Source organism: Aythya ferina, assembly GCF_964211825.1.
Source record: "Aythya ferina genome assembly, chromosome: 2".
NCBI classification, from domain to species: domain Eukaryota; kingdom Metazoa; phylum Chordata; class Aves; order Anseriformes; family Anatidae; genus Aythya; species Aythya ferina.
This window is the reverse complement of record NC_140297.1, coordinates 148,136,822-148,164,534: the sequence shown is the minus strand read 5'-3', so window position 1 is coordinate 148,164,534 and position 27,713 is coordinate 148,136,822. Positions and strand designations below refer to the sequence as shown.

The following is a 27,713-nucleotide window of genomic DNA, read 5'->3' as shown; positions in this document are numbered from 1 at the left end:
GAAGTGTATATTGTTAGGGAAATAATCTGATTTAGTCTGTTTTAGCCATGACAATGGAGTAAACTAACAGATTGCGTAGACCACATTATTTTGTGTGGAGATTAAGCAAAGATCATGACTACTGTATCTATTAAGCAGTAGAAGGCTTTCCTATTTATATGTTTAAGATGTATACAGATGCCAACTACAATTACATTACCCTATTTAACACTTGATACCAAGATTGATACGTTCTTAAGTCAAGGAACCAAAGAAAAAAGAAAATGTGCTTCATGTTGGATATCAGATTTAAATTTCTCCAAAATAACTGTAAAAACTGGTAAAAAATGAGATACTCTGAAGAGGTACCAATGTATACAATAGTGTGTAGGATATTATTTTGTCAGATACAGCTTCTTTATAGATGGAAGTACAATAAACAATTACAGTATGGATCAGTTCAGTCAAATAAGAACAGTCACTCCTATTTTATGCTGTGGCAACACTAGATAATTATTTCCAAAGTGTTAAAATGTATCCAGTTGGGAGATTATTAAATCAAGTTGAGAAAGCTAATTTTGCTGGTATTGATGTTTCAGTCCTTTGTCCTTTGAAGTTCCTTTTTTGAGTTGCTGAGAAGTTCTTGTCAGAGTTAATGGAAATCAAGTTTTTTTTTTTCTCCCCTGCTCTTAATGACTTCTTTAAATTTTTCAATAAGGAAGCGAAAGCAGTTGTGCAATTAAAGAAATACTTAAATCTGTACAGCTCCCTAAGTGGACAGTTCTAATGATGTTGGGTTTATTTTCATTTCAGTTAGGCTGATTCCTAATAACATAATTAAATGAAAGGAATCTGTTTTACCTGACATCTGTTTGATTTCTTGCACCATTTAAAGTATATGCTTAAATGTAAATTAGTGCAACTACACCATTTCACTAAGACTAAGTAGGTCAGGCTGATGGTGGACTTGATGATCTTGAAGGTCTCTTCCAACCCAGATGATTCTGTGATGCTAAGATACTCTGATATTTGTGTTAACATCATGCTTGAGCATATAGCACTAAGCCTGTATGTTTCTTCTGTTTCTCTAGTTATCCTGGTGGTTTCAAACAGGTGACAGCAACTCAGCTCCATTTGAAAGACCCAACTGCTGTAAGTGGTTTGTGTTTTTTCTTTTTCATTTGGAAAGTAGGTGTGTTTTCATTTAATTTGTTCCCCTACGCAGAATGGGTTACTCTTATCTGTGTTAAATGTGATTGTGAACATTTTATTAATGGGGCTTGGCTTGTTGACTGTGTTCTTGGACACAGCATGTTTTGAGGGTCAGATTGTAGGTCGTGAATTTTTGTGTTTCATGCATGCTGTCCAAATGAGCAAATCAGGTTTATTTGCTTTGCCCATTTTTGACTGATTCACTTGCTTTTAGTTTCAAAGGTCTGACCTTTGTCGTTGTCAAAGTGACTCAGCTTAGACTTAGCTAAGCAGTGCTTCAGTTTAACAACCGTAGCAGATTAAGAGCCAGCAAGAGTAAGGGTAATATTAAAAATATTAAGGATAATATTAAAAAGTGTTAGAGAGTACACCTGCCTCCTTCTCCCGTTAGAATTCAACTGTAGGTTTTGTTAAATGATTTATTTATTTATTGAGATCTTGTCTACAATGCTGTGTATTCATGGTCTATGAGAGGGTTTGAAGTGGTGACTACATTGAGCTTCAGCCTCTTTAGTAAATGTCTGTATTGGACCATTATTAATTCTGCTGAACAACAGTGTTGTTGTTACTAATTAAAAAAAAAATAGTTTTTGAAGTTTTTACTTCAAATACTTTGCCTTGAGTCACCTTATATGTAAAATATTAAAATACTTCTTCCTTTTCCTAGTGAAATTGTCTGCTGCCAAATTATTGGATTTTGTCACTGATGTTTTTAATCTGTGATTCAGATAAATTTGTTGGGATAAATTCGTTTATCCCAAGACTTTAATTTAAAAAAAAGTCTGCCGCAAGAATTTATCTACTTTTTTTTATATATATTTTATTTATTTAAAATGAAATGGTGAAATAATTAAATCTTGCAGTTCAATTACACTTTCTACCTAGAATTTTTACAAAGTGCTTAAATGCTTTTAAGAAACGGCTCTAACACAGTTGTAATTCCTTTGGGTAGTTCCACGTCTGAAACGTTCTCCAACTTTTTCCATTTGAGCTTCAGACAAAAGCTATGCACTGGGAGGCAGTGTAACACAATTTGTTAGGGCCTGAGAATTAGATGTTCTATAAATTACCTACTGGCATTTGTTCTGAAATATCTCTTTTCTTGCCAGACTCCTAGATGAATTTCTGTGGAAACAGAGGAGGATTAAATGCATTGCCAATAACTAAAACATGTTGGACAGAGATTCGGCAAATGGTGATGTGGCTCAGGACTTGGTCTAATTTAGCAAGAGAAACTTTTTAAATAAAAAAGCAATTCTGGATAGCTCTCAGCAATTAACTCCTTAATTCTGTCAAAGTGCTTGAATGTCCCTATTAAAAAGTAGTGGGTGGTAATTTGGCAGGATATGTTCTATATATGCAGCGGTCACAGTTTTTGACTACCAAAGGTTTTTATGGCTAGAAACATTTGTTTACTGTTTTGGTGTGAAATCTACTGGGATAAAATAAAGATGAAAATTAGGATAGTGATTTATTAACATGTTTTATTTTGGGAATCACGGAATAGTTTGGAAATAGAAGGGAAAGACCTTAACGACCACCCAGTTCCAGCCCCCTGCCATGAGCAGGGACACCTCCCACCAGACCAGGTTGCCCAAAGCCCCATCCAGCCTGGCCTTAAACATCTCCAGGGATGGGGCATCCACAGCTTCTCTGGGCAGCCTGTGTTAGTGCCTCACCACCCTCTGAGTGAGGAATTTCTTCCTAACATCTAATCTAAATCTCCCCTCTTTTAGATTAAAGCCATTACTCCTTGTCCTATCACTGCACTCATTCCCTTTTAAAGACCTATCTATATAACTCAGTACTGAAAAATAATTACCATGCAGAAGGCCAATGTCTAGCTGAAGCATCATTTGGTTCTTCAAAATACCATGGAGACTTAGATAAACTACATTGTTTTCACTTTTTTGAATTAAAAAAACAAACTTTTTTTTTAAAAATTGTGTTAGATTCAATTGCTGAGAGGCAGTAGAACTATATAGGTTGTAGGAAGTTGAATACATCTTTTTTTGGAATCGGTCTTCATACTTTAAAGCATTGTTTTCATCCTGGAGGCTAGTACTTCTTTTCTGCCCTTGGTCCTGTTATCTCCTGCTAGCTCATCCTGATGGCTCCTCATTACAGGAGTCAACATTGATTTTGGAAAAAGTGCCGTTACAAAAATTAAGCCATTAAATTATTGGGAGCAAATTAAAATGGCTGTAATGAATAATTTGATACAAAATGATGTAATTTATTTGCAGGGGGGACGAAAATCTCAAGTAAAGTTGTTGGAATATAGACATGTTTATGGCAGTATTGTTAAATAATCATCCTTGATCAATTCTTGTTTTTTCATAAGGAGGAAGACAAACATGATGATCATCTGATAATCTCACTTAATGTAGTTCGACCTCATTGCATTTATCTCATTAACTTTGGACCTTACTTTTTTTCCCCTCATGCATGGTAGTTAGTGCTTGAGAAGGATTTCTACTGAATTTTGAACGTGTGTATACATGTTGGTTTCTTAAATAGGATGGAGGGAACCTCTGGAGATCCCTAGTCCAACCTGCTGCACTATTGCCTTCCAGGTCAGGTAGGGCTGATGGGAGCTTACCTAGACTGGGCTTGGAAGCCTCCAATGACAGCCTCTCTGAGCTGCCTTCTCCAATTGCTCAACTTTTAAGTTGAAAAGAATAAAGGAAAAAAAAAAAGAGGTCTGTGTAGTTGATGTTCCACTCAGTTCTGTGTGGATTGTGCCAATTTTTTTCAGCAATTTGGAAACTTTTGTTTTCATGGAAAGGTAGAAGTTACAATTCTTGCCAAAAAGATATCAAAAGCAAATATTCTAGCACATTTTTGCCTTTAACACCTTTGAATCCCTTTGGGAGGCGTGGGGAAGGGGATGTCTGTGAATTTCTATAAAAGTTCCACTGGTTTCAGTTGTCTGCTCTTCTGGAGAATACCCGAGAAGAGCTCTCTTAGACTTGGCCAGGCTGCTCCAGGAAGTGTTTAATAAAGAAAAAACAGCTTCATGTTTCAGCATTTTCTTTCTCTCTCTTAGATACAGTGTCAATTCTCAGACAACCCGTAGACTAAGGTATTAAACTTGTTCTCTAGGTGCAGCAGAGCAGCTTGTGGCCATACAAAATAGTCCCTCTCCATCAGAGTAATACAATGTTAATACCTGTATGGTACAGCCACTCCTTTAGGATACGTGGTAGGTACAGCATTCATTTCCATTGTAAGTTGCTGAAATCTCGTCTGAAAGGTTTAGTGTTCCTCTTCCAAGGAGAATCAAAAATAAAGGAAACAGTTAAACTCCTTTATTTGAGGCACGGGTGTCTGGAACGCATAGACGTTTTGTGTTTTCATTGTTGTTTTTAATAGAACTTGAAGCAGTTTTGTTTAGCTGGGAAAATGCTAATAGGTACAAGACCAACATTTTCAAAATTAGGCTTCAAAGTAGTTGTATGGGAAGCTAAGAGATCATGTGTACTTTTTTTTTTTTTTTTTTAACTGTCACAGATATGAGAGGGAACAAAATATTGGGGAAAAAATATCTGGAAAAATCATAAGATTTTTAGTTAAAATGCCTGCAGAATATGTTGACAGTTTTAATATGCAGAACCGGTTAATAGTCCAGTCAGGATAAAATTTCCAACCAATTTTTATTCTATTTCAAGTTTTAAAAATAATCAAAACTTGGCTTTATTTTTTTTTCTTATTTAGTTGCGCCAGAAACTCCCTCAAAAAAGAAAGATCACGTTTGGCTAATACCAAATACTTGGTGAGAGGACTGACCTCTGCAGCATTCAGAAGCTGTGTTGCCTCTGACAAAGAAATAATGAGCAATAATTACTCGGGAGGAGCGGCACCTGCTAAGGCAGATTATGAAGCCAGGGTCGCTCTGCAGATGCACGCTGTGAGGAAGCCTCCGGGGGTGTCAGGGTTTGGGTTTGTTCAGCTGCTGGCCCTGGTCTGAAGGGGCTTAAAACATTCCCATTCTCCTCTTGAGTGCTCTTTAGCAACCACTAACATGTATAGGCTTGCCGTTACATCTGCATAATAATGTTCTGAAGAAAAACTTGGACAGAAAATATGTTTAAATCTTGCTGCTGCTGTTTGAAAGCCTGTTTTCTTTCCATAGAGGAAAGTAAAACATCATGGATACAATGGTATGTACATACATAAAGCCTGTTACTGAAACACTGCGTAGTGCGTTTTCTTGCACTAAATAAATATGTTTATTTTTTAATTAAGTAGAGCAAAACTTGCATATGCTTACTAATCCAGACTTTGAAGTTAGTCTGGCACAGAGGGGGGCTGTTGTATGGAAGCCAGTATCTTAAAACATCTAAGTAAGACTTACAGCTGGGTGGGTCTTTGACTTCAAAAATAAATACTTCCTTGTTTAAAAAAATAAATCTTAATCCATTTCTTACATGAATTTGTAAGGTATAGATATTAATTTAAAGAACAAATGAAACTTCTATGTTTTTAGGTGCTGCAGGTGGAAGACAGGATGACATGCAGTGGAAGTTCAGTTCACCTATGACCCAATTATTCCTATGGCAGTATTAAGGGCGATCACTTTTGCCATACTACTCGTGTGACTCTGTAGAAGTGGCTAGGTGAAGTTCTCCTTATTCTTCCTTATTCTTTTATAATACATGTAGTGAAAAAGAACAATATCCTCTACAGACCAGAAGACAAAGAACTGGTAGGAGGAAGATACAACGTCAAACTGTATCTCTGGAGAACTTAATACCTGAAATTGTTCTAGTGTTTTTTTTCACTAGGGCCTGTCAATAATCCCACTGTATCATTCTCTGGAGTGGCCTTGTCCTTTCCATGTTCTATATAGAGATGCTTCCTGGTGGTTATTGTACTTCAGTTGTCGGGGCAGATTTTATTCTAGAACTTTGGCCAATTATTTTGTACTTCTCAGGACCAGGAGCAGGCTAGCTCTCTTGATTTCCTTCTTTAAAGCATGTTTTATCTGGCAAAGAATCTTCCCCAGAAGTTGGTCTCCACCAGGTATAGTCTGCAGTTTGCTTGGGAGCTAAAGCCTAACACAGACATTGAACGTTGGAGCCTCATTCAGTGTTTCAGATAAATGTGTTCTTTGATTTCTTCATACTCATGCAATGTTAAAGAGCACAGTAAAGAAGAGACTGAAAGTGCAAGTGCTTTACTGGAGGTGACACCACATTCTTTTCCTGCTATATTAGCCCTTTAAATTGGAAACAGTATTACGTGACATTGTGGTGTGTGATTAAAAGCATGTCTGTGCTGTGTATATATATAAATTATCCAACTTAGGGAAAAAAAGTATTGTGATATTCAAGAAGACAATTTGAAGTACAACCAGTAGAAATTTTGTAATTCAAAAGAAGTTCGGGCAGACAGCATCCCAGTACTTTAAACCCCAAATCTTAAAGCTCTGGTGTTTGTTAAGGAGTTATACGTCTGCTGGATGGTGGATAAAGATATTTGCCAACTGGCAGATGCCTTTACCTGATGGAGAATGCGTTGTCAACTGTAGGAGGGAATATTTAGGAAGACATGCTATATTGCAGGTTACAAGTACTGAAGATAAAGGAGTGGGGAGAGAAAGGAGCAGGAATCCACAACTGAATAAACTGCAAAACTTTACGCGTTAGTTTTAAACATCAAGGTTGTAGTGAGAACCGTGAGGAGGCCTCTTTGCCAATTTGAAGTTACGCTGAAATCAACTGGATTTTAAGGGTGGGATGTATAAAACCCCCACAGGCTCAGTTCGGGAAGGACGGCATCCCGTGGGAGGGACCCCATAGGGAGCAGGGGCAGAGAGGGATCTTGAGGGCGTCAGAGACTGACTGCAGCCCCCATTCCCCTGTGCTGCTTGGGGGGAGGAGGTGGAAGAGGGTGAATTTGGTGGAAGGTGTTTTTAGTTTGTTCTTAGTTTCTCACTGCTCTAGGCTGTTAGTAATAGGCAATAAGTTTATTTAATCTCTCTGCACTGAACCTGTTTTGCCTGTGATGATAATTGTTGAGTGATCTCCCTGTCCTTCTCTCAACTCTGAGCCCTTTCCATCATATTTTCTCCCCCTTTCCCTTTGAGGAGGGGGAGTGAGAGAGTGGTTGTGGTTGAGCTCTGCTGCCCAGCTGGGTAAAACCACCGCATTGTCACTCTCTTGTTCTTTTCACTGATGTAACATACAAATGGCAATGTTTTCAAGTGGCTCAGATGGTAAAGACTACCATAAAAAGATGAAGTTAAAAAAAAAAAAAAAAAAAGGAAGCTCTTTGCAATGTCTAGTTAATAAGTTGTAAGTTTGTTTCCTCTGACAGTAATTAAGCTCAGTTAAATGTAAGTTGGGAAGTGGGAGAGACTATGCCAGGGAAGTCCAGTTTCCTGCTGGGTATCAGGCAGGCTGGTATCATCTGCTTAGCAGTGGAAAAAAAAGTGAAAACACTTCCATGTTAGCCTGTTGCCCCCTGAGGTTGTCAGTTCTGCAGTGACTACACATTAAAAATATTTCTTGGTTGTTTAACTTGGGGAAAAAAAAATAATCAGTCATTCTTTTCCAGAGTGACTTTTTAGTAGACACCTTGTTACAACTGGATTGTTCTTTTTTAATGTTTCTTAACAGAAAAGCAATCGGATCAGATTTATCAAGCAGGTGTGTCTACAACCAGAGTAGACCAGCAGCTCGTCTAGTTCACTGACTTGTTCCAGCAGGTGTCTGTGCCACATGCTGCAAGGAAGATGAAAAATCTGGCACAAACATCGGTTGCTTGAAGAAGTTAAATATTTAATAACGTTCAATGAAGTATTTTGAAGTCTCTTTACTGGAGTGAAATCATGCACAGGGTCAAATGTGCAATATGTGACTTGCAGATACGTGGAGATCGTTACTTAATGAACTAACACTGGTTCTGTCACAATCTTAAGTAATTTTTAGATAAAGAAAAAAATCCCTACCGTTAGGCAACATGTTATGAAGCTTCTGTACCCATTGTTTTAGACCTAATATATTTTGAATTTTGCTTTCTGTGTTTTGTGTTTGTTTTTATTTTCTTTTTAGCCAAATAAGTGTACAAAATGAGAATTACTATGGCAAAAGGGCTGCTCAAAATGAGCTGTTGGTAATATCCACATGTATTCTTGCAGCGTTCCTGTGTCTCACCTCATATTTCCGTATGCAGTGAAGGTTTATTTTCTATCTTACCTTTGTCACATGATGTGTTGACAACAAACTGTGGTTTGCTGTGAAAACATGAATGGTTTTTATCTTTAAAACATTAGCTTTCGTCTTACATTTTTTAATAGTTGTTATTAGTTTTTATTAGAGAATGTATCAACGCTATAGATTACCCTGCCTGACCTGATGTATTGCTTCTGTTATCTCAGTTCATTCTGCTTGTCCACAGATCTGTGGTATTGGCAGCATAACATCCAAAAATCTTCATGATGTTAAGACCTCAGAGTTTGTCAAGGCATATAGTGTATGTTTGTGAGGATCTTAAGACAACATTCTTTTCTCTTAAGTTCTGTCCCCAACCTACAAATAGCAAAATGAAAAAAATATTGGGGCCAAACTGAGTGTTCACTAATTTTGGAATCCAAAACAGGTGGAGTGGGTTTACTTCTGCTTGAAAAATTGTATGTTGGTCTACTCCTAAATGACGTGCTACCCTTCCTAAAGCCCCTTCTGTCTCCTACCTTTGCGTGCCTTGTTTTATGTACAAAAATGTTCCCCTTCTGGCTGGAGTCCTAAACACTGTGTTTCGTGTTTAAATTACAGCCATCTATATTGGAGTCCAAGAGAAATCATAAAGAATTATGTTACTTTTCTACAAGCATCATCTAGCGTAGATGCACAAATTCTGTTCTTTCCTGATGCTCAAAAGTGGGTTTGTTCATCTGGAACCAATAGCAAGGGAATAAATCATACATATGTACAGCATGATCATGATGCTGCATCTTGTTATATCATCTCTTACAGAAACATCTAACACAGCAAATAACAACATTTAAACTAAATGCTGAGGCCACTTGGTAAATCTGTTAGAGCCTAATTCCTTTTTTTTTTTTTTTTTCAGTGATGGTGTTGTGGTTTAGCCTGTCAGGCAGCTGAGCACCACAGAGCTGCTTGCTCCATCTCTCCTTCCCCACAGTGGGATAGGGGAGAGGGGGGGAAGTAAAGCTTGTGGATTGAGATGAAGACAAATTAATAGGACAGAAAAAGAAGGGAAAATAAGAATTATGATAAAGCAGTGTACAAAGTAAGTGATGCACAATGCAGTTGCTCACCACCCACTGACTGATACCCAGTGAGACGATGGCACCCCACCAGTCCCCCCAGCTGTCACTGCTGAGCACGATGCCCTGTGCTGTGGGACGTCCCTTTGGGCATTTGGGGCCAGCTGTCCTGGCTGTGTCCCCTCCAGCTCCTGTGGCACCCCCAGCCCCTCGCTGGCAGGGCAGCACGAGGAGCTGGGGAGTCCTTGGCCCTGGGTGAGCGCTGCCCTGCAACAACCGAAACAGCAGCGTGCTATAGCATCGTTCTCATTTTAAATCCAAAATACAGCACCATACCAGCTACTCGGAAGAAAATTAACTCAATCCCAGACAAAACCAGGAGAGATTTTTTATATAAATGTATAATCCAATACTAAAATAAGGAGTTAATAGAAGCCTCTTAATTCTTTTCAAGTTGCACGATTATGTGCAGTCACCCACAATGCAAAATACAGCTCTAATTTCAAAGCAGAAATTTTCAATGTGACTGTTAGAGTAAGAGTTTTTACAACTGAGAGTAAGTGTTCCTTCTTCCAAAACAGTAAGCCTGTAATGCTTTCTTAATGTAGTGCCAGAGTTTCTCAGCGTGGAAGAAGTTGACTGAAAAGAGGTTGAGAAACTAGCAGAATGGGCAACACAGCTTGCCTTTTTCATGTTATTTGTAGGTGGTCTGATTTTTTGTTACTGTGTTCTCTTTCCTCAGATCGTCAAGCTAGCTGTTTATAGAATGCTTCCAAAAAACCTCCAGAGAAGAACTATGATGCAGAGGTTGCACCTCTTCCCAGAAGATGTAAGTAGTCACACAGTTACATGTTCATTCCTTTTTCCTTTGAAGGTAAAGAGGGATCATTATCAATAGCAAAGCTTTATTCATAAGGTAAATTAAGAAAAATCAAGCCGCTTTTTATTTATGTATCTACAAATACTTGTATATGTTGATGCTCTTTTCTTTATGACACAAAACTGTGAGATCTAAGACACGCATGAGATAGTTTTATGTGTTTAGGCTTCGTGTGACATGAAGAATGCAATAGGGTTGATAAATTTTGGTCTGGATTTGGGAAGGAGCAAGGTGTTTTCTAAACCATCAGGCAGCTAAGACTGTTCTTGCTCACCACAGGTTATCCCAGAAGATATAGAGAAGAATCTTCTCCAAGAGATTCCTCAGCCACGTGCAGTCCCCAGGAGGTTAGATGAATATACACCAGAAGAAATCGCTGCCTTTCCAAGGGTTTGGACTCCGTAAGTATCTTAGTATTTATTCAGTCCAAGCGTCCATTTTAAAAATCTGTGTTGGCTCTTACATTGAGTAACAAAAAAGGAATTTTTTTTTCTTCGTGCCACGTTTTTTTGGTGGGAGGAGGTCAGTTAAGCAAAGAATGTTCATACTGGGGGGCGGTGCCAATTTTTTCATATTTCTTGCCTTTTTTTAAATCTAAAAAAATTATTTTAAGTAAAGCTTTTCTGATCTTCATGAAAATATAGTTGAGTAAATGCTTACTCAGTTATCCTACTTGAGTTGTCAACTGGTAGTCATAGCCAAAGGAAACACTGTGAGGGAGTGATTCATTTTAATTAAAAAAAATCTATTAAAGAATTTTCAGATTTTCTCTAGAGGAAAGGAAAGAATTCTGCTGAACTAAACCTTGGAGAATGGGTCTTTGGCAGGGATCATACCACATGTTTATTTTGATAAATAATTTATTTTCAGTGCACAAAACCAGTTCCACAGTAGTTGTGTGGCATATTGAGTGTTTGTGGTTTGTTTTATACCACCACATGAGTCAACCTGAAAATAATGAAAATAATGCATTATAGCTGGGACATTTTCTGCTTGGTACTAGTGTGATCTTTTTCTTGTGGTCATTCTGAGAGCCCTAATACTGGGCTCCCTTTAAATGTCAAAGCCAGAGAGTGGGAATGAAGCAAATGGACTAGAGTTGTCTTCCAAACAAGCAGGGCCGACTTGTGCTCTTCTGCTTGTTTTCAGCATGTAGAATTTGATAGGATTTTTGGTAAGGAAAGCTTAAACATCTGCCAACTGTTATATGGAAGACACCTAAAGTAAGTGTGGTCTGCAGGTCTCTAGGCATTCATTTGTGATAGTGTTTGCTTAATGTGGGTTGGCTTAGGTCTTTTAAGGAAGGACATTGACAGCTGAAGATGATTTTGGAAATTAGTTACATCTTGTGGTACTTTTCCTGGGTAATACTTTCAAAAATGTAATTAAAATAAACAAAAAAAAAAACATTGTAATTAGGCTCCTGGTTCCAGAAGATGCTGAAATAAAGCCTGTGCATCAGTTCAGACTGAGGCTCCTCGGTATTGCAGCCTCTGCTGTAATGGGATGAAGTCCAGTAATGCTTTAAGACCTCTTCTGGGTGGACATAGGTAGACTGATCTTGATTTTCTTTCCAATTATGTCAGCATGCACATTGCTGTATTGGTTTTATTACAATGACTGGATGCAGTTGAAAACACAGAGATCTATCTCATGGTTCCTGTGAGATCTCATTGGATTCACCCTGAAGAAATTCCAACTCTGCTCAAATGAGCAGAATTCTGCACTGCGTTAGAGTACAGCTGAGGAACTGCTCGCGCGGTGTGGTGTACTGTACTCTCATGGAACTGTCTTTAGTACTTAGGCTGACACAGATAATTACATGATAACTTAGCAGTGAATAAGAATTTGGCACTTAAATTGAACTAGCTAATTGGGAGTGTCCCTTCCATCAGAGAAAACACGCTACCAGAGCGTTGGAAATGCTTTTCTTTGTTCCCACACACTGCTGTAATCTGCATGAGTTCATCTTCTCAGCGCTGGGCCACCCTTATTGAGTTGATTTATAGCTGTATGTGGCTGAGAACCTGATGCCTTCTAGTTTAGTAATTCCTGTCAAATTAAGTCTCCTAATAATTTCATGTCAGCGTTGAGGAGGCTTCCCTCTCCCCCCATTTCTTTGCTCTGCAGTCTCATCCTGATCAGTTTTGGGGAAGTGCTCTCTGTAAAAGTCTTTTCCTCCATGCCAGTTACGGAGGTCGGGCAGTGCTGGTGCCACAGAAGCCCTCCAACTGCCTCAGGTTTGAAGTTTTTCAAGTGTGATCATAGTGCTGCTTCTGTGGGATGAATGGGTGACTTCAGTGGGTATTTGTGGTGAGAAGAACCAGGGAATAGGAGGACCTAGAGGGGAAACAAAGAGCTCTGGAACAAGAGTGTGTCAGAGCACTGGGTTCCCCTTCAGCCAGCTGCCCTAGCTAGGGCCTGTTCAAAAGGCAAGAGGACATAACTAACCCTGCTGCTGTTCCTTTGCCCTGTGTGGCTTTTGTGTTCCTCATACCTTCTTTTCTGCTCTAAGGAACTACTAAGTCCAAGCAGAGAGATGAAGAATGGAAGTGGTTATCTCCCATCTCTCCACTAGCCTCAGGGTGCATCGGTGTTGCCACTGCTCCAATTCTGGCTTCTTGTCCTGGCCTGCAACCAGCCCATAATAGATGTCGGATACTGCTGTCAAACAGATGAGCTCAAATTTAACCTCCAGCTCACTTTGATATTGGGCAGAGTTTCCAATCTGGACTAATGAGAAAAACAATCATGTTTTTCTTCCTGACTGAGGGAATAGAAGTATCACGGTCATTCTGCAGCACTGACAGTGCAGTGGGATCCGACTCTCGTTGTGAAATAAGAGGATTGAGCAAATTTGGTGAAATAACTTTCTGATTTGGTAAGTAAAACACAGAAGTCTGTAAAGGGGGACTTACTGTGAATCATAGCAGTCACTGTTCTCTCGTTAAAGTGCCAGCTGGAGGATATTAGCATAGACAGCTTTACAGTGAAGGCACTAAAAGGAAGGCTGTATAAATACCCAGCTGTACGAAACTCTGCTCTGAACTTTGCCAGTGGGAGCCCATGGAAGAAGTCGTGTGCGCTTTATTCCTTTCAAAGACTGTAGAAGCAACAAAGATAGAAGTATTTACATGCTTGTTTGTTTTTAATGGTGTCAGCTTTTTAGAGGAATATAGCAAAGAGAATGTGTTTTTTTTTTTTAAATGAGTCAAAAAATGGACAAGTTACTGTAGGCAGCTTTGTACAAGAAACAAAAGAGAAGTTAAGATGGAATAAGGCTGTATAAATGGGATAATCTGCAGTTTGTGGTGTACTGAAGAACAACATCAAAATTGTTTCAGAGGGGTTTTAAAAGGGAACATTGGTTTGTTTGGTTTTTGTTCTTGTTTTTTAAACAGCTGTTCTCAAACACTGACAGGACTTAAAACGCAAACGTTGCACTAACACATCTGTATTTTGGATTGCAAAACTGACTTTATCTTCAGGTTCTGAGTGATTTTATTATTTCCCAGATGACTGGCTGCCCAGAGAGAATGGGGAATCTCCAGCCTTGGAGATGCTCACAACTTGGCTGTGCAGCTTCTGAGCAACCTGATATGATGCTGAAGTTAGTCCTGATTTGAGGGGGGGACTTGTGGTCCCTTCCGATGCAAGTTGTTATATGGTTCTCTATCTTTTATGAATTATACAGACACACATAGTAGAGTAATATTTTAATAATCTGTGTTTAAAAAACCCAAAGTATGGATTAACAGGAGTGTTAGGCCTATTCAGCTTTTCATTTGTTACTCTCTAACAGAGTCTTACAAGTACGGGTGTGAGCACAAAGCACAAAGATGAACAAATAGCCTTCCCTTGTTCTCTGTGTCCTGTACTTGAACTGCATTTGGGATATGTAGGGGCTGTACATTTACTGCTGTGTGCTTCGGTCTGTGAGCTTCTGCAGAGCTCACTGGTAGCTTCCAATCAGTGAGAGCAGAACTTACGATTAACCAGAATATCTAGGGTTCATAAAAACTGTACTTTTTTTTTCAGATGGTTTTAATAAGTCTCTCTGCCTTAAGTGATTTTTGTTTCTATCCTTCATGAAGTTCTGACCCAGCCACTGGCCACTGTTTGACAAAAGACAGAGGTTCAAGAGAATGAAAAGTGATTAAAAAATAAGGAGAGGAAGATTCTTTGTGTCATGCCTTCTTTTTTTTTTTCCTAGAAGAAAAAGATTTAGTTGATACTATCCCTTTAAAAATAGCTGTATCCTTCAGTGGAAAAGACCAAATTAAAACCATAGCTAGATAAAAAGTATTTAGGGACATAAAGGAAAGTACAATTATGACAAGAAAACTAATGTTTAACGTTTTGTGTTAAAACTTATTCCCCAAAAATGTACCTTACTGAATATAAAAGTCATAAGACAGATAATGGGAAACAAATACAAATTCAGTGCATGGGAAGAAGTTGCTAGCATTAGGAAGAAAGAAGCCTTTTTCTATTTAATCTGAAGTGGTACGTAAATAATTTTCGTTCTGAGTGTGAGGAGAACATGCTCAGTGTTACTCACGGTTTCAATCGACTTTCTACCTGCGTTTTTATTAAAATGTCTTGCTACGGATGGTTTTTAAAGGGTATTTTTCTGTAATTGGAGACTGATGCTGTAGACAAATATACAATATCCAAGTTGAGCCATGGAGCAATGGTTTTTAAGGAAAGCAGAGGTCTCAGTGTGGAAACTTAGCCAACAGTTTGTGTTTTTCGGAGGGGACAGTCTTCCCATCGCTCCTCCTCCTTCCGGTGCCACACAGTTCATGATGGGACAGCAGGCTGGCTTCTGCTCTGTGAAAACAGGGAATTTCTGAATATTTCCAGTGAGAGGGATTTTATTTGAGCATTCTTTCCTTTTAGCCTTAACCTGAACCAGTCGGCTTCCCAAATGGTGCAGAGCTGCCCTCTTAGATCTTTGATGGAGAGAGGTCTGAAATAACAGTGGTGAAAAACCTTGTAGGTGCGGGGAAGTGAAACTGTGTCTTTCCAGGCAGATTTAAAGGGGAGAAAGATCAAAAACCAGTTCCTTTGACCGAGTCTGAGTTTTTTTTCCACAGGTTCTTACCGTGAATGAACCATTATTTCAAGGGTGTTTGAGGTTTCAGATCAGATGGTTTTTAATGGGCTTCAAACAGAAACCATCACAAAATTCACCAATCGTGTATGACTAAACAAACAGTTACGTTTCATACCTGTCTTCTAAAGGCAGGAATACATCAGATTTATGTGTAAATTTTCCCATTAAATGCCATCTAAAAAGTTGTTTAGCTGACTGCATAGATATGTTTTCAGACAGTAAACTTCTAAAGGCAGGAAATTTAGTTTTGAAGAAGCCTTTTAAAATCACTCGGACAAAAATGTTACCAAATACATAGAAGACCTCTGTGTTGTTCTAGCTAGATGGATACACTCCTAAGAGTTTCCCTTGAGGAAGCAGAGCATGCTGACTTCCAGGAGAGCTCTCAGGCTGTTGCTGGTGTGCATAGTGAGTGCCTGTTCTCCTGCCAGGCTTTATAGGAGCTCTCCGTGGACCTCGCTCCAGGCCAGACAGCCTCTCACTTGTCTTTCTGGAAAAGAAGTCCTTGCAGGCTTTTGACATTTTTAAAACTTGAGGTATTGTAAACTCTGAAACTTGGTTTAAGAAAACCAAACACCTTCTTAATGTTTATGTTTGAGTAACTTGCCTGATTCCTGGCCCCCTTCTAGGTAGGGGGTTGCAGAGCCTGATGTGAAGCCATAAATTCATTTCAGCAGAGCAGTGTGGGCTGGGCACAGTCCCAGTTCTGACACTGTCACCCATATGCTGATCCATGTGGCATGGCACACAGGTTCCTGTTCATTCATTAGCAGCACTCTGTGCCTTTGGAAGCAGAAAAATGCCATGTTCTGGGGAAGAAATGTTTCTAGATGATGAAACACGAGCATGTTGGGACACCTAGGAATGGTAGATGTCTCTGAGAACCCTGTTACATGTTCTGTGCCAATGATATCATGGTCATAACTCCCTTCTGCAGTTCTTCCCTGGCTTTGTCTTCCTCAAAGCCAGCCTTGCCAACCCTAGGAACCTGAAGTCTACTGCTGATGTTTCTAGTGAGTAGCTTTGTAGGCATTGGTAGACAGAAAGGCTCTCACATTAAGAGATCTTCTCAGCCACAGTTGCCCCTTCTGTTTGCTGTCTTACAAAGTAACTGCAACAATAGTTATATGGTTCGCCCAATTGTACAATATCTGGTCAAAGTTTCTATTTGTAGTCTCTACATCTAAGATATTATATGGGTAATAAGATCTGGAAAGGAAGCCTGAGATATCCTGGCTATGTGGCTGAAATGATGTTATGAAAGTCATACAGTGCTTGCAGTTTTACTTCATGAAGTTTTTTGTCTGTTAATTTCATTATTTTAGATACACAAATGATAGTTGGAGTATCTCCAGTGGTGGACTGTGTCACACACTTCGTAACTTGCATTTAATACCAATAATTAATTTATTTAAATTAATATCTGTAAAATATTTTTTGTTCTACGGTGAAATAAATATAAGGTACGGTATATGAAAAAGAATGGGGGGGGTTGTTACTCCAAGTATCTGAAGAAGCTCAGTGAAGACTTCCACCAAAGATGGTGAGGTCTTGAGCTACTTTTGTAAGGACCCTCTCCGGTATATAAATGTGTTCTTCCAGCTATTTTCGTAGTTCGTCCAAACTGCAGTGCCTGCGGTTGGTGTGTGCAGTGCCTCCCGTGCTCGTGCTTTTCTTCTCACCTTGGGTGTTTGTGTAACAGGAACAAGTACTGCCCCTTCGGATTGAGTGCCCATCTCTCAAAGAGCAGGGTTGGCAAGTATCAGTGATCAGAGCTGCGATGGCCAACACAAACTTCTGTGAAAGACTTGAGCTGAGCCAGGCTTAGTTTTTCCTAAAAACACAAACTGGATAGATGAGGAAAAAGCTCTCCTGCCAATATAGCCCAGTCCTGTTCCAATGTACTCTTGGAGGAATCCCTCTGGAAGTTCATTTTCTGTGGCTTTTTTGGTTCTCGGTAGGAATTCCAGTAACTAGCTGTAAATCATTAACCCCATTAAAATTTGAGAATTATCACTGGTAACTTTTTTTTTATAGTAAGGGCATAAAAATATCCCACAATTTCGTGTTGCTTAGCAGAAGGCTGAAGGTAACCATATCTCATATTTCAGGCTACCAGAGCTGAATCTAAATTCCCATGGACAAAAAGCCACACACTTGGATACTTAAGAAGAAAATTGCTCCCTTTTACAATAGGTTTTAACTGCAGGAGGCAACTCAATACTGATTGAGAAGGGTCAGTAGCGTAATCATCCTACAAATCTGACAAATCCATATTTAGAGTGTTCAGCCTGTTAAAATTAATTACTGGCTTTTCTCTAGCATGTATAAAATAGCTGATACTACTGATTCTCTTACCCTTTATCTGAGAGCAGCTTACATTGTAGCTAGAAGTAGAGCTGAATGTAAAAGATTTAATAAGTGAGTGACTGAAGTTTCACTTCAGCTGCCTGAAGAGGCTTTCAGAAAGAAAATGCTAAAGCTGCTTTCCCCTTTCCCCTGAAATCTGTTGATCTCATATATGAAAGAAAAAAAAAAGGAGAAACTAAATTAATGGAAATTTGACAAGCAGTATGAGAACAGCTGTATATGATACTGTTGAACTACTTGCCCAGATGAAAATGGAATTAGAATTTTTTTAATTACTCTTTTATAGATGTCTAAATGTATTTGCTTTTTTCGCTTCTGGTGGTGACAGAAAGTCTGGAAAGCGTTTCACCGTTCCTTTACCCACTTCTCTGTTTATTTGAAGAATAACGTAATTCTCTGGACAAAGCCAAGTGTACAGTGCTGTTCCTTCTACAGCCCTACAGTTTATAGCAGAATATATTTTTAAAGAAAACACTTCCACTTGCAAAAAGCATCATCTTGCTAAGATGAAGTTTACGTGTACATTGCATGGATTGAATTCATATCATCTTGCAAACAGAATTCCTATCATCCAGGTCAAAATCTGGGATCAGTGGCACTTAGGTAGCTTCGTTCAGTTCTGCTTAATTTGTTTTTAGGGAAACTGGGATTGTAAGCAGCTTATTTTTAATTTTAATTAAACCATTCCTCATCTCACTAAGATTACCTAAGTACATATTAACATTGGGTCAAATAACTCGATTTACGTAGACCTCTTAAAAATCAAAACAAATGCAAGTTCTACATAGAAAAATCCTGAGCTGAAGTTGAGGAGCACAAAAGATTTATCTAAAGCTTTGTATACGCACGGAGGAGTTAGTCACTGTAGGTGATGTTAGAGTACCAAAAAAGCCACCTTTACTTTGTTTTTAAATGCGGCCTCTGTTATGGTAGCTTATTACCAGATCTCTAAGTAAAATAAGCTATATTTGTAAAAATGCTTAACTCAGCTCATAGTCTGCGGGAGGACTGCGCCAATATGGAAAAGGTTATTTTGACCCCAAACGGAGCATGAAGTTCAGAGTTCAGAATAGGTCAAAGTGCCTATTGGAAATGTAATGATAGTTCAAATACCATTGGTGGTTTCCCTGATTATTTTACCAGAGGCATAGAGCAACTCTGGGCTGGTAGGTACATCTTGAGCAGGCAAACAATTTCACTCCCCCCCAGCTGCACACTCAGTTGATGTTTGAGTGTAACTACATAATTTATTTTGAGAGAATGAAAGCCACATCTAATCCGTGGGGTTTGATTTACTAGTGTGATTAGTCAAACAGATGAAATGTGTGCAGAAATTCCCTTCAGCAGTTATGCATTTACCTTATAGCTATTTACTTTGGCACAACTTGCTAAGCGTACCTGAAAACTACATATTCCTCTTGTTTTTGAGTAAATTTTGGCTCTGTGTTGAGGTCTGTCCTTTAAGGTTGTCTATAAAAAAAAAAAAGAATCTTAAGATACTGAAAATTTTATAATTATATTTGCAAAATAATCTTTAGAAGTATGCCAGATAGACCACAAGTTTTCTTCTGTGTTTACTGTGTAGCAATTGTATTCAAAACCAAATTAATTGTAGCCTTTTAGCACCAGAGGAAGCTAAAGAAACACCTGTGCAGAATTGCCATAATTAAGGGACACGAGAGGTAAGGCAGAAATTCTCTAGGGTGTGCAGCTGCCTGTCGTCAGCTAGCACTAATGCCACGTTCCTGGGACTGATTCCCTAAATACAGAGAAGGACTTCACAGGTGTCTGCTGTCTGAGTGAGTGGATCAAAGGCTGGCTGAAGACTAGACACTAAGTGGGGTGATCTACCCACCAGATCCTTTCACTAATTGGTCTTCCCCTAAGCTGTTAGAAAACACCGTGCTTATAAACTCTTAGACCCTGTGTGTATGAACCACTTTTGGTTACCTTCAACACTATTTAAATTACATTTCTTTGGCTGAAAAACTGTAAAACACACAAGTTTGGAGAGATTTTATCCCTGTTCTTACAGTTCTTGTCGTCTGTATAGGAAAATGGTGCAGAGCTGCTGTAAAACTGCAGCCGTTCTGAGGGGTAGTACGCTTAGCTGGCTGGGGAGCTTTCCACTTCTTCGCAGGAAGCAGCTAGATTTTAGTAACGACAAAAAAAAAAAAAAAAAAAAAAAGAGAGAGAGAGAAAGGAAACAAGCCAGTGGAAAAACCTATCATAGAAGCTAGAGACCATAATCCTCTGGCAACAGTAAATCTTACCACATTTTGATAACTTTGAGTTACAGCTGATTCTTTATTTTTTGGTAGGCAATCAGTATAAATGGGGAATCATACCAGACATGGGATTTTTCAAGTTATAAGTAGTACTAAGCATTGCTTGTAAATGGAAGAGATGAAGGTACTTCAGTACAGGATGGTTATTAGTTTTTACGTTGTTTTTCAAGACACCTGGAGTGCTTTTTCTCATTCATAGAAGCAATGGAGCCTTACCAAAATTCAAACCTACAACTAACCTTTTCAACCTCTGCTTTCACACCACTGCTTTCATCTTAGTGACAATTTATTAGCGTGCAGCATTAGTTGGCTGTGAGGCACTGACCTTTTACAGGGCTGGTGCGAGGTTCAGTCCTTTCTGAACAGTCATCCTTGTTGTTGGTGAGGTTGCAGAAAGCACAGGGAGCATTGTCTCTCTGGGTCACGTTCCCCAGTGTTGAGATAATCGCCTGCAGGTGAAGAGAAAAATGCAATTTGAGATCTTCAAAGCTTCCCAGCCAGGTGTGCATTGTTGCTGAGTCAAGAGCAGGTATTGGCAGGACATTCCTGCAGTATTGACAACCTTATTCCTTAGCAGAGGCTGCCTTGAAAATACTAATTAGGAATCACAAATACATACTTACAATTGCATGAATGACTGTAAAGACTCTGTGAAATTTGGCTTTGTAAAACTTTTTTGAAATACAACATAGAACTATTTTGGAATTGAGATTGTTTATGGAGAGGTAAGCATCCTTTTTTTTTTTTTTTTTTTTTGAGATTGAAAAAAAAAATCTTCTGTTGTCAGAAGATATTTTATCGTTGGCATGTGGTTGAAATAGCAGGCAGGTTAACTACATTTTCTCCCAAAAGGAAAAGCGTCATCTATTACGAAGTGTTATCAATGCATTTAAAAGCTCAAAGAAACATAATAATTTGGGTTGAAATACATAATTTTGAAGAAGTATTCTAAATTATTAAAAATTGAGATTTTTTTTTTTTAATTTTCTGAAAATCGAAATACTGTAAAGGATTATAAAATAACCAGTTTACGTATAAAGCAGGTAACACTGTGTATTACAGCAGAGCCTTAACCTTATTCTCTAAGGCGAGTAATGCTATTTTTCATCTGTCTGCTGTGAGGACGGCCTTACAAAGTTTTCAGCTAGATTTTGGGCTATTAAGTTGGCTGCCTGTATATTTTTGGAATCGAGACAGATCCAGTATTACACAGACCGGTGAGTACTTAGATCTGGCTTTCACAAACAGAGCAACAACGTGCATTCCCCCCACCCCCTTTATTTTTTCTGAGGATGTTTTAGCTCCTCAAAACATTGCTAGGCAAAGGGAAACCTCTTCCCTGGAATGTGCTGACAAGGATTTAATAAAGATGGAACTGTGTGACCAGTCTGCTCGGGCTCGATGGAAATAAATGTTCGCTACAGGAGTTGGAAGTTGAACACATTTCACTTTTGGAAAGGGTCTTTGTTTTGTCCCTTTTGGCAAGAAAAATACCACGTCTTGTTGAAGAATATTGAATTTTTGTTGTTGTTGGGGGGGGGGGGAGGAGGGATCTCATCAGAGTTGCAGCAAACAGGTTTCTTTGTACTGCTGGTTAGTTTGCCATATTAAGAGCCTGGGCTTACAGCTTCGTGGGCATTTCTTCGGGCAAAAAGGCTGTTGTTAAGTATCATCCATTACTTCTGCCTTCCCATTCTGCTTGTGCAGCAATGGTATAAAGAACACCAAGGAACTGGCCTCGATAACGCTAGCCTTGTTTTGTGCAGCCCATGGACAGGCCTACGTTGGAGTTCTTAGGGAAGCACTTAGGTTGCTCTTCCACGGTATGGTCACCAAAATCCAGTATTGCTTTAGCACAGGTAGTTTAAGCTCCCTTTGGGAAAAAGAAATGGGTCCTGCCTCTCTTCACTGACTTTCGAGATGACTTGAAGCGGCTCACCTCCTTAGGCTAAAGCTTGCCAGTGGGAATTCTCTCTTTGGTGTCCAGGCAGATTTCACACACTGTTAGGTTTTTGTCTGAAAAGCAATTCTTACTGTATTAGGGCAGACCAGACTAAAGCTATGTATGTAGGTGAATGGTATCTGAAGCATTTGCACATCTGAATTACCCCTTCCAACTCACCTTTTGAGAGACAATAAGTCAGTTTTGGGCTTGTGAGGTTTTTCTAATTGTTCTATTGTTTCTTATCACTAGAAATAATCTTGATGTATAAGGTGTCTTCAGAATCCCTTATATATGACATGTTATTTCTGAAAGTTTAAATAATTAAATCCTTATATAATCTAGGGTTAAATAATTTAAATTCTTAATTAAACCTAAGTTTTAGTCTGCTTCCTACAGAACCATGAATTTGCAGTGTTACAAGGCCACAGTCTAGTGGATGAATTTGAGAAACGTGATGTGGCATTGTGCCTTTTTTTTTTTTTTTTTTTTTTTTAACTTAGATGATTTATGTAGCATATACAACAGCCGCATCCTGCTGTCAGTGATAGAGCTTCTCTAATGCAAGAGTTATGGTGGAGGCTGAAAAGACACAAATTGTAGGTGCATGTAGCTTTCATTTTAATGTTTTAAGGAGACATTTGGCTTATTTCGGTAAACAATTAGACTTATTTTCAGATATTTTTTTTTAATTCATGGAAAAAGACTCTTGATATTGCACCGTCTCTGAATATTGTAGAATGGATTAACTCTTGCTGAAGCTATTATCATTAACACCTATCATTGATTAAAAGATAGGAATAACAAGTCTTTTTCAAAATAAAGGTGAATGCAAGACTCTAAAAATTGACTTACTGGGGTTGAGAAGCTTCATAGACTGTTGGTTTACAAAGACGTGTGGTATATATGTGTGTGTAAGAGAAATCAGATTATAAAATAGACTGAACCAGACTGAGTGCTCCTCATGAAAACCTTAGCTTGTGATCTACGATTTTGCTTGAGTTACGACTTGAAGTGGGTTACAGAACAGAGCAGTTTCCTTGTAAATGGGAAACCTTTCTTGGTATATTTGATTTCTTCAATGTTCAAGAGCGTAGGGCTGACGTGCATATGAAAAGATAAGGTTTATGTGGCTTACCTCAACTCTGAAGAGTTTTGGGAAGAAGCAAGTGCTGTTACAGTGGGGACCCCTGGGAACCTTCTGTTTTCTGTAGCAAAATGTGAGCCTCTGAATTACACAAATAGACAGGTTTACCTATTTTATAAGGCTCAGTGACTGGATAGTCAGAGTTTTACATCAACTGTATTTCTCTTCTGTTAGCTGTGAGAATGGAAAAATGATTGGGTAGTATAAGAGATTTAAGATCTGTAATCAGACCTCGGGGACAGGTTTTCATTTTCTAACCTGTAAAGTATTTGTGTGGGAAGCACTGAGATGCATGGCATTATTGGACGTTATTTGCTATTTTGCCTAGAATTTTTTTGGCCTGTCTGGATGTTTATGTGCAGTATAAGATGTTAGTGGGACAGATCTTTTTGATGTTTCACTGGCAGGCATCCAATGCACAGCCTACTGTTGCATATTTTCAGTGAACCCATAATACTTTGCCTTTCAGCATTGATTTCAGAGATGCTACTCCAGACACACTCCCTCCGGTTATCCCCCTTTCTTTGGAGTCTGCTCTCAATGTACAGCAAGCAATTTTTTCCAAGAATGCTACGAGTGAAGGCTGGAGTATGGGTGAATTTCCAAGCCATGTCTTCAAGGAGATGCCATTTCCTTTGTCCCAGATGCATGACTTCAGTGCTTTGCTGAGGAAGCACGAGAGTACGACCGTCCAAGAACAACACTTGCATAGATTTATGCACTTTATCAATGAGCAGTTACCCGTTGTTTATCACAAGTGGTTCATAATTCTCTCGGAGTGGACAAGGTTTTTGTGGGTTCATATTCTTCCTTTGACAGTATTTATAACACTTTTACCAAACGCGGTGTTTTTCAGGGCTTAGCTCTCCTAGTGCCAAGGACTCTAAACACAGAGATTGTGGCCTCCAAATGCCAAGGACTAGTTGGCATAAAAGCCTACTGTGACGTTAGAAAAGGCTTTAAAAACTCTTATATTTGTTCACACAAGTGTTTCAGTGTAGAGAATTCAGCCTTTAAGCTTCATTAACTTTGTAAGGCTGCAAACTGAGGCCAGTGTTCTCTGTGTTTAACTTTAAGGCGAGCATTAGGGTTGAAATACAGATTGCGAGCAAGAGAAAAAGGATTTTCACCCCAGAAAAAAAAGTACTGTGAGATCCCTAGCTCTGCAGCACTCCAGTGTAACTCCAGATTAAAGCTTTAGATGTGCCAGTCAAAGAAAAATTATAAATAGGAGGACTCTAAATCAGAGTAATAAATATGAGCTGCAAGACAATGATGTCTTTACCATGCAGGATCTCTAAAATCCTTCAGCATTGGCTCACCTGTCTAGGGTGGATGCGGTGATAAAACTTTTAAGTCACTGCTGAGAATTTTTCAAAATCCCCCTCTCCTAATAGACTGCTAACGTGTGTTATGTAGTGAAATGTATATTCTGGCATGCAGGGATTAACGAAAGGTGGAGTATTTTCGTGGACAGACATCCAGGATTCTAGGAGATAGGGACATTTTATGATTCTTTAAAGACAAGGTGGTTTTCATACTGCAAAGTTGTTGTATTTTTTTTCACTTTAAAATTCATATAATCGTCAGATTTCCTGTGAGGCACTTGAAATAGCGGGAGGGGTTTTGATCAGATATTGGGAAGAATTTCTTCATGGAGAGGGCGGCCAAGCGTTGCAGCGGGCTGCCTGGGGAGGTTGTGGAGTTGTCGTCTCTGGAGGTACCTGAGGGACATCGGGACGTGTTTAGTGGTGGACTCATAGGTTGGGCGATAGTTGGACTTGGTGGTCTTGAAGGCCCTCTCCAACCTGAATGGTTCTGTGGGGTGCATTAAACACGGCATTGCTAGCCAGCTGACAGGAGTGCTTGTCCCTGTGTGCTCAGTGTTGTTGCGGCCTGTGAATGTGTAGTATCGTAGCATGTGTATTTTGGGGCTCCAAAGGGCTTCCACAGAAGGATAAAAAAAATACTAGTATGCCTCCAAAGTAGGACACCAAAGATGGTGAAAGGACCAGAGGGAATGGCCTGTGAGGAACAGCAGAGGGTACTGGAATGCAGGAGGCCGAGGGGAGGCCTCATGGCGGCCTGCAGCTCCCTCACGAGGGGAGCGGAGGGGCAGGCGCTGAGCTCTGCTCTCTGGGGACAGCGACAGGACCCGAGGGAACGGCATGGAGCTGGGACAGGGGAGGGTCAGGCTGGGGATTAGGGAAAGGGTCTGCACCCAGAGGTGGTCGGGCACTGGGACAGGCTCCCCAGGGCAGTGGTCACAGCACTGAGCCTGCTGGAGTTCAAGAAGCCTTCGGACAATGCTCTCAGACGTGTGGTTTAATTTCGTAGGTAGTCCTGTGTGGAGCCAGGAGCTGGATTCGATGATCCCTGTAGGTCCCTTCCAACTCAGGATATTCTATCATTCAGTTGTTTGAAGAATACTACATCTGCAGCGCAGGATTTTAATTACTCACTAAGTATTAGGAGATTTTTGTATGGCTTCTCTGTGGCAGTCTGAACTCTGTCTCCAGAAGGAGCTCCCAAATTCCATTGCTATCTGGTTTTAATTTGCATCGATCAACAAAATTAGTGATAAAATTTATTACCAGTGTCAAGTTAGTTTGGATCCCTGATGCAGATGGCAGTTCCTCCTGCAGTCCAGACTTTGTTTTCATTCAACTTCACAGAAAAGCCACCAATGCAGTATCCCATTACATGTCTACAGAGCTTGCTATTGCATCTCTTATAGCTCCAGCGAGGCACCGTTCATATCTGCCTTTTTTAATTTGTGTCCGAGAGAAGCAATCCAAAGAGCCGAGAGCACACGGCTGCCGTATTACAGCAGATTGTATCGCTGCAGGCTGTGTGTGTGCTGCGACGAGCAGCTCCTTGGTGCTGTGCACCCATGGAGCGCATCCAGGGCACGTCAGAGGCCATCAGCCTGCACCGGTCTCTGTTGGAAGCTACTGAGTTAGGGCAGAGCCCCAGCTTTTTTCCAGGATCTGTGAGGTGTAGGGACTCCCAGCCCGCCCCTAAACTAAATATTCTTACAAAAATAATAATCTGGCCTGATCCCATGCCTTGTAGGCACAACGTAGTTTCTATGGCTAGGGGATGTATGGCAGGCAGAGTGGGGGACACACTTGGAGAGGAAATTGCAGAGGATTACAAGGAGCAGTCTAGTCTGATGCTCGGATGTTTTCCACATTTTTTATTTAAGAAGGAAGGATTGCAGAACCTTGAAGATCCAACGTAGATTTTTCTTTGTCATCAATTTTAATTATTCTGCTGGTGTTGTGGTTGGGCTGTTACCTTAAAACTCGAAATCTTGTGCAAAGATTATATATGTATAATAGATGTATATAGTATATGCATTATATATATACTTTATATATATACATATGTAAGTGGAGACAAATTAGTATAAGTGTTTAAAGTTATTTTGAGGCTGCATTCAGCCAAAATTGCTCTTTGCTTTGCATAGGGAAGTAGCAGTGGGTTGTAAGAAACACCTCGATCAACTCACTAGCCATGTCATCTGTACATTCATAGAGGTATTAGTAAAAACTTCTTGATCTGTTCAGTCTTTTTTTTTTATGTAATCTGGAAAATACTCAGCAGCACTAAAACTTCGAGCACAAGAATACGGAAATAAAAATAGATATGTCTATTACTACATCCTTAAAGCAAACCCACTGTAGCTTCCATATATTTTCGTAACAAAGCACTTTTCTTTTTCCAGACCTAAAGATTTTCGAAGGAAGTAATAAAGGAAGAAGAATTGCTATCAGGAATGTGTCTCCTCCTTGAAAAAGAAATCTTCTAATGTGGAAAAAGACACATCTGTGCATCTCAGACATCTCTTCTATACAAAATATTTTTGTCAGGTACTGGCATAATCTATTAAGAAAGCTTATAAATATTATTGTATTTGAAACAGCTAAGAATGGGTATTACACTGTTAATATCACCTGTACGTTGTGTTGTACGTTCTGTTATTTGTTAATTAAATGGGTTTTATTACGGTTCTTAAAGAATTGCTCTTTTTTTTTTTTTTTTTTAATTCACATCTCAGGGAAAACACCACCTTGTTTCTTGAAATTAGGTTTCTCACTCTAGAAGTTGAAAAACTTGATTTTCACCCAGTAAGGACAGTGAATTATGGATTGAAAACCAGTGGCTTGACCTGTTTAACCTATTATTGCTGTAGCTGTGTGATCTTGCATGGTTTTTCTGAAAGCTTTTTCTAGACCCTGGAGTGTGCACGTAGTATGAAATTAATGGTGAGATTTTGCTGAATGTGCATCTGTGCAGGCCTGCAGTTTCCATACCTTTTTAGGTGAATATGCCCACTGAAAATATTGTGGTGGTGGTGAGCATAAACTTCTTCTGGAGCCAAACTAAATTGAAAAATAAAATAATAAAAAAATAAAACACTAGTCTTCAAAGAAAACAGAGCACATACTCAAACGTGTGTGCACATTGTAGTCCTGTTAGATGTAAGAAATATATTAAAATACTCATCTTGGGATGAGAGGGTGATGTGATTTGT

At 39.3% G+C, this 27,713-nt stretch overlaps 1 protein-coding gene and 1 long non-coding RNA gene across 3 annotated transcripts in view; one reads left to right on the top strand and one right to left on the bottom strand.

The window, feature by feature from the left end:
• MRPL13 (mitochondrial ribosomal protein L13) overlaps window positions 1-27,195 on the top strand; it is a gene marked incomplete at its 3' end in the record, with an annotated part of 34,027 nt that extends 6,832 nt beyond the window's left edge. Inside the window, exons 4-7 of one of the 2 annotated variants that reach the window (XM_084507426.1) lie at window positions 1,071-1,131; window positions 10,170-10,256; window positions 10,587-10,708; window positions 26,904-27,195. In XM_084507426.1, the coding sequence (XP_084363552.1) occupies window positions 1,071-1,131; window positions 10,170-10,256; window positions 10,587-10,708; window positions 26,904-26,928 (295 nt within the window). Of the gene's footprint in view, window positions 1-1,070; window positions 1,132-10,169; window positions 10,257-10,586; window positions 10,713-26,903 lie in introns of those variants that run through there. The other variant, XM_084507427.1, reaches the window with a different exon arrangement.
• LOC311430646 lies at window positions 14,692-20,808 on the bottom strand. The gene is made up of 3 exons (XR_014688924.1): window positions 20,410-20,808; window positions 19,195-19,266; window positions 14,692-17,403 (listed from the first exon to the last, which is right to left on the bottom strand). It is a non-coding gene; the product is annotated as an uncharacterized lncRNA (long non-coding RNA).
• Window positions 27,196-27,713: the final 518 nt, after the last annotated feature.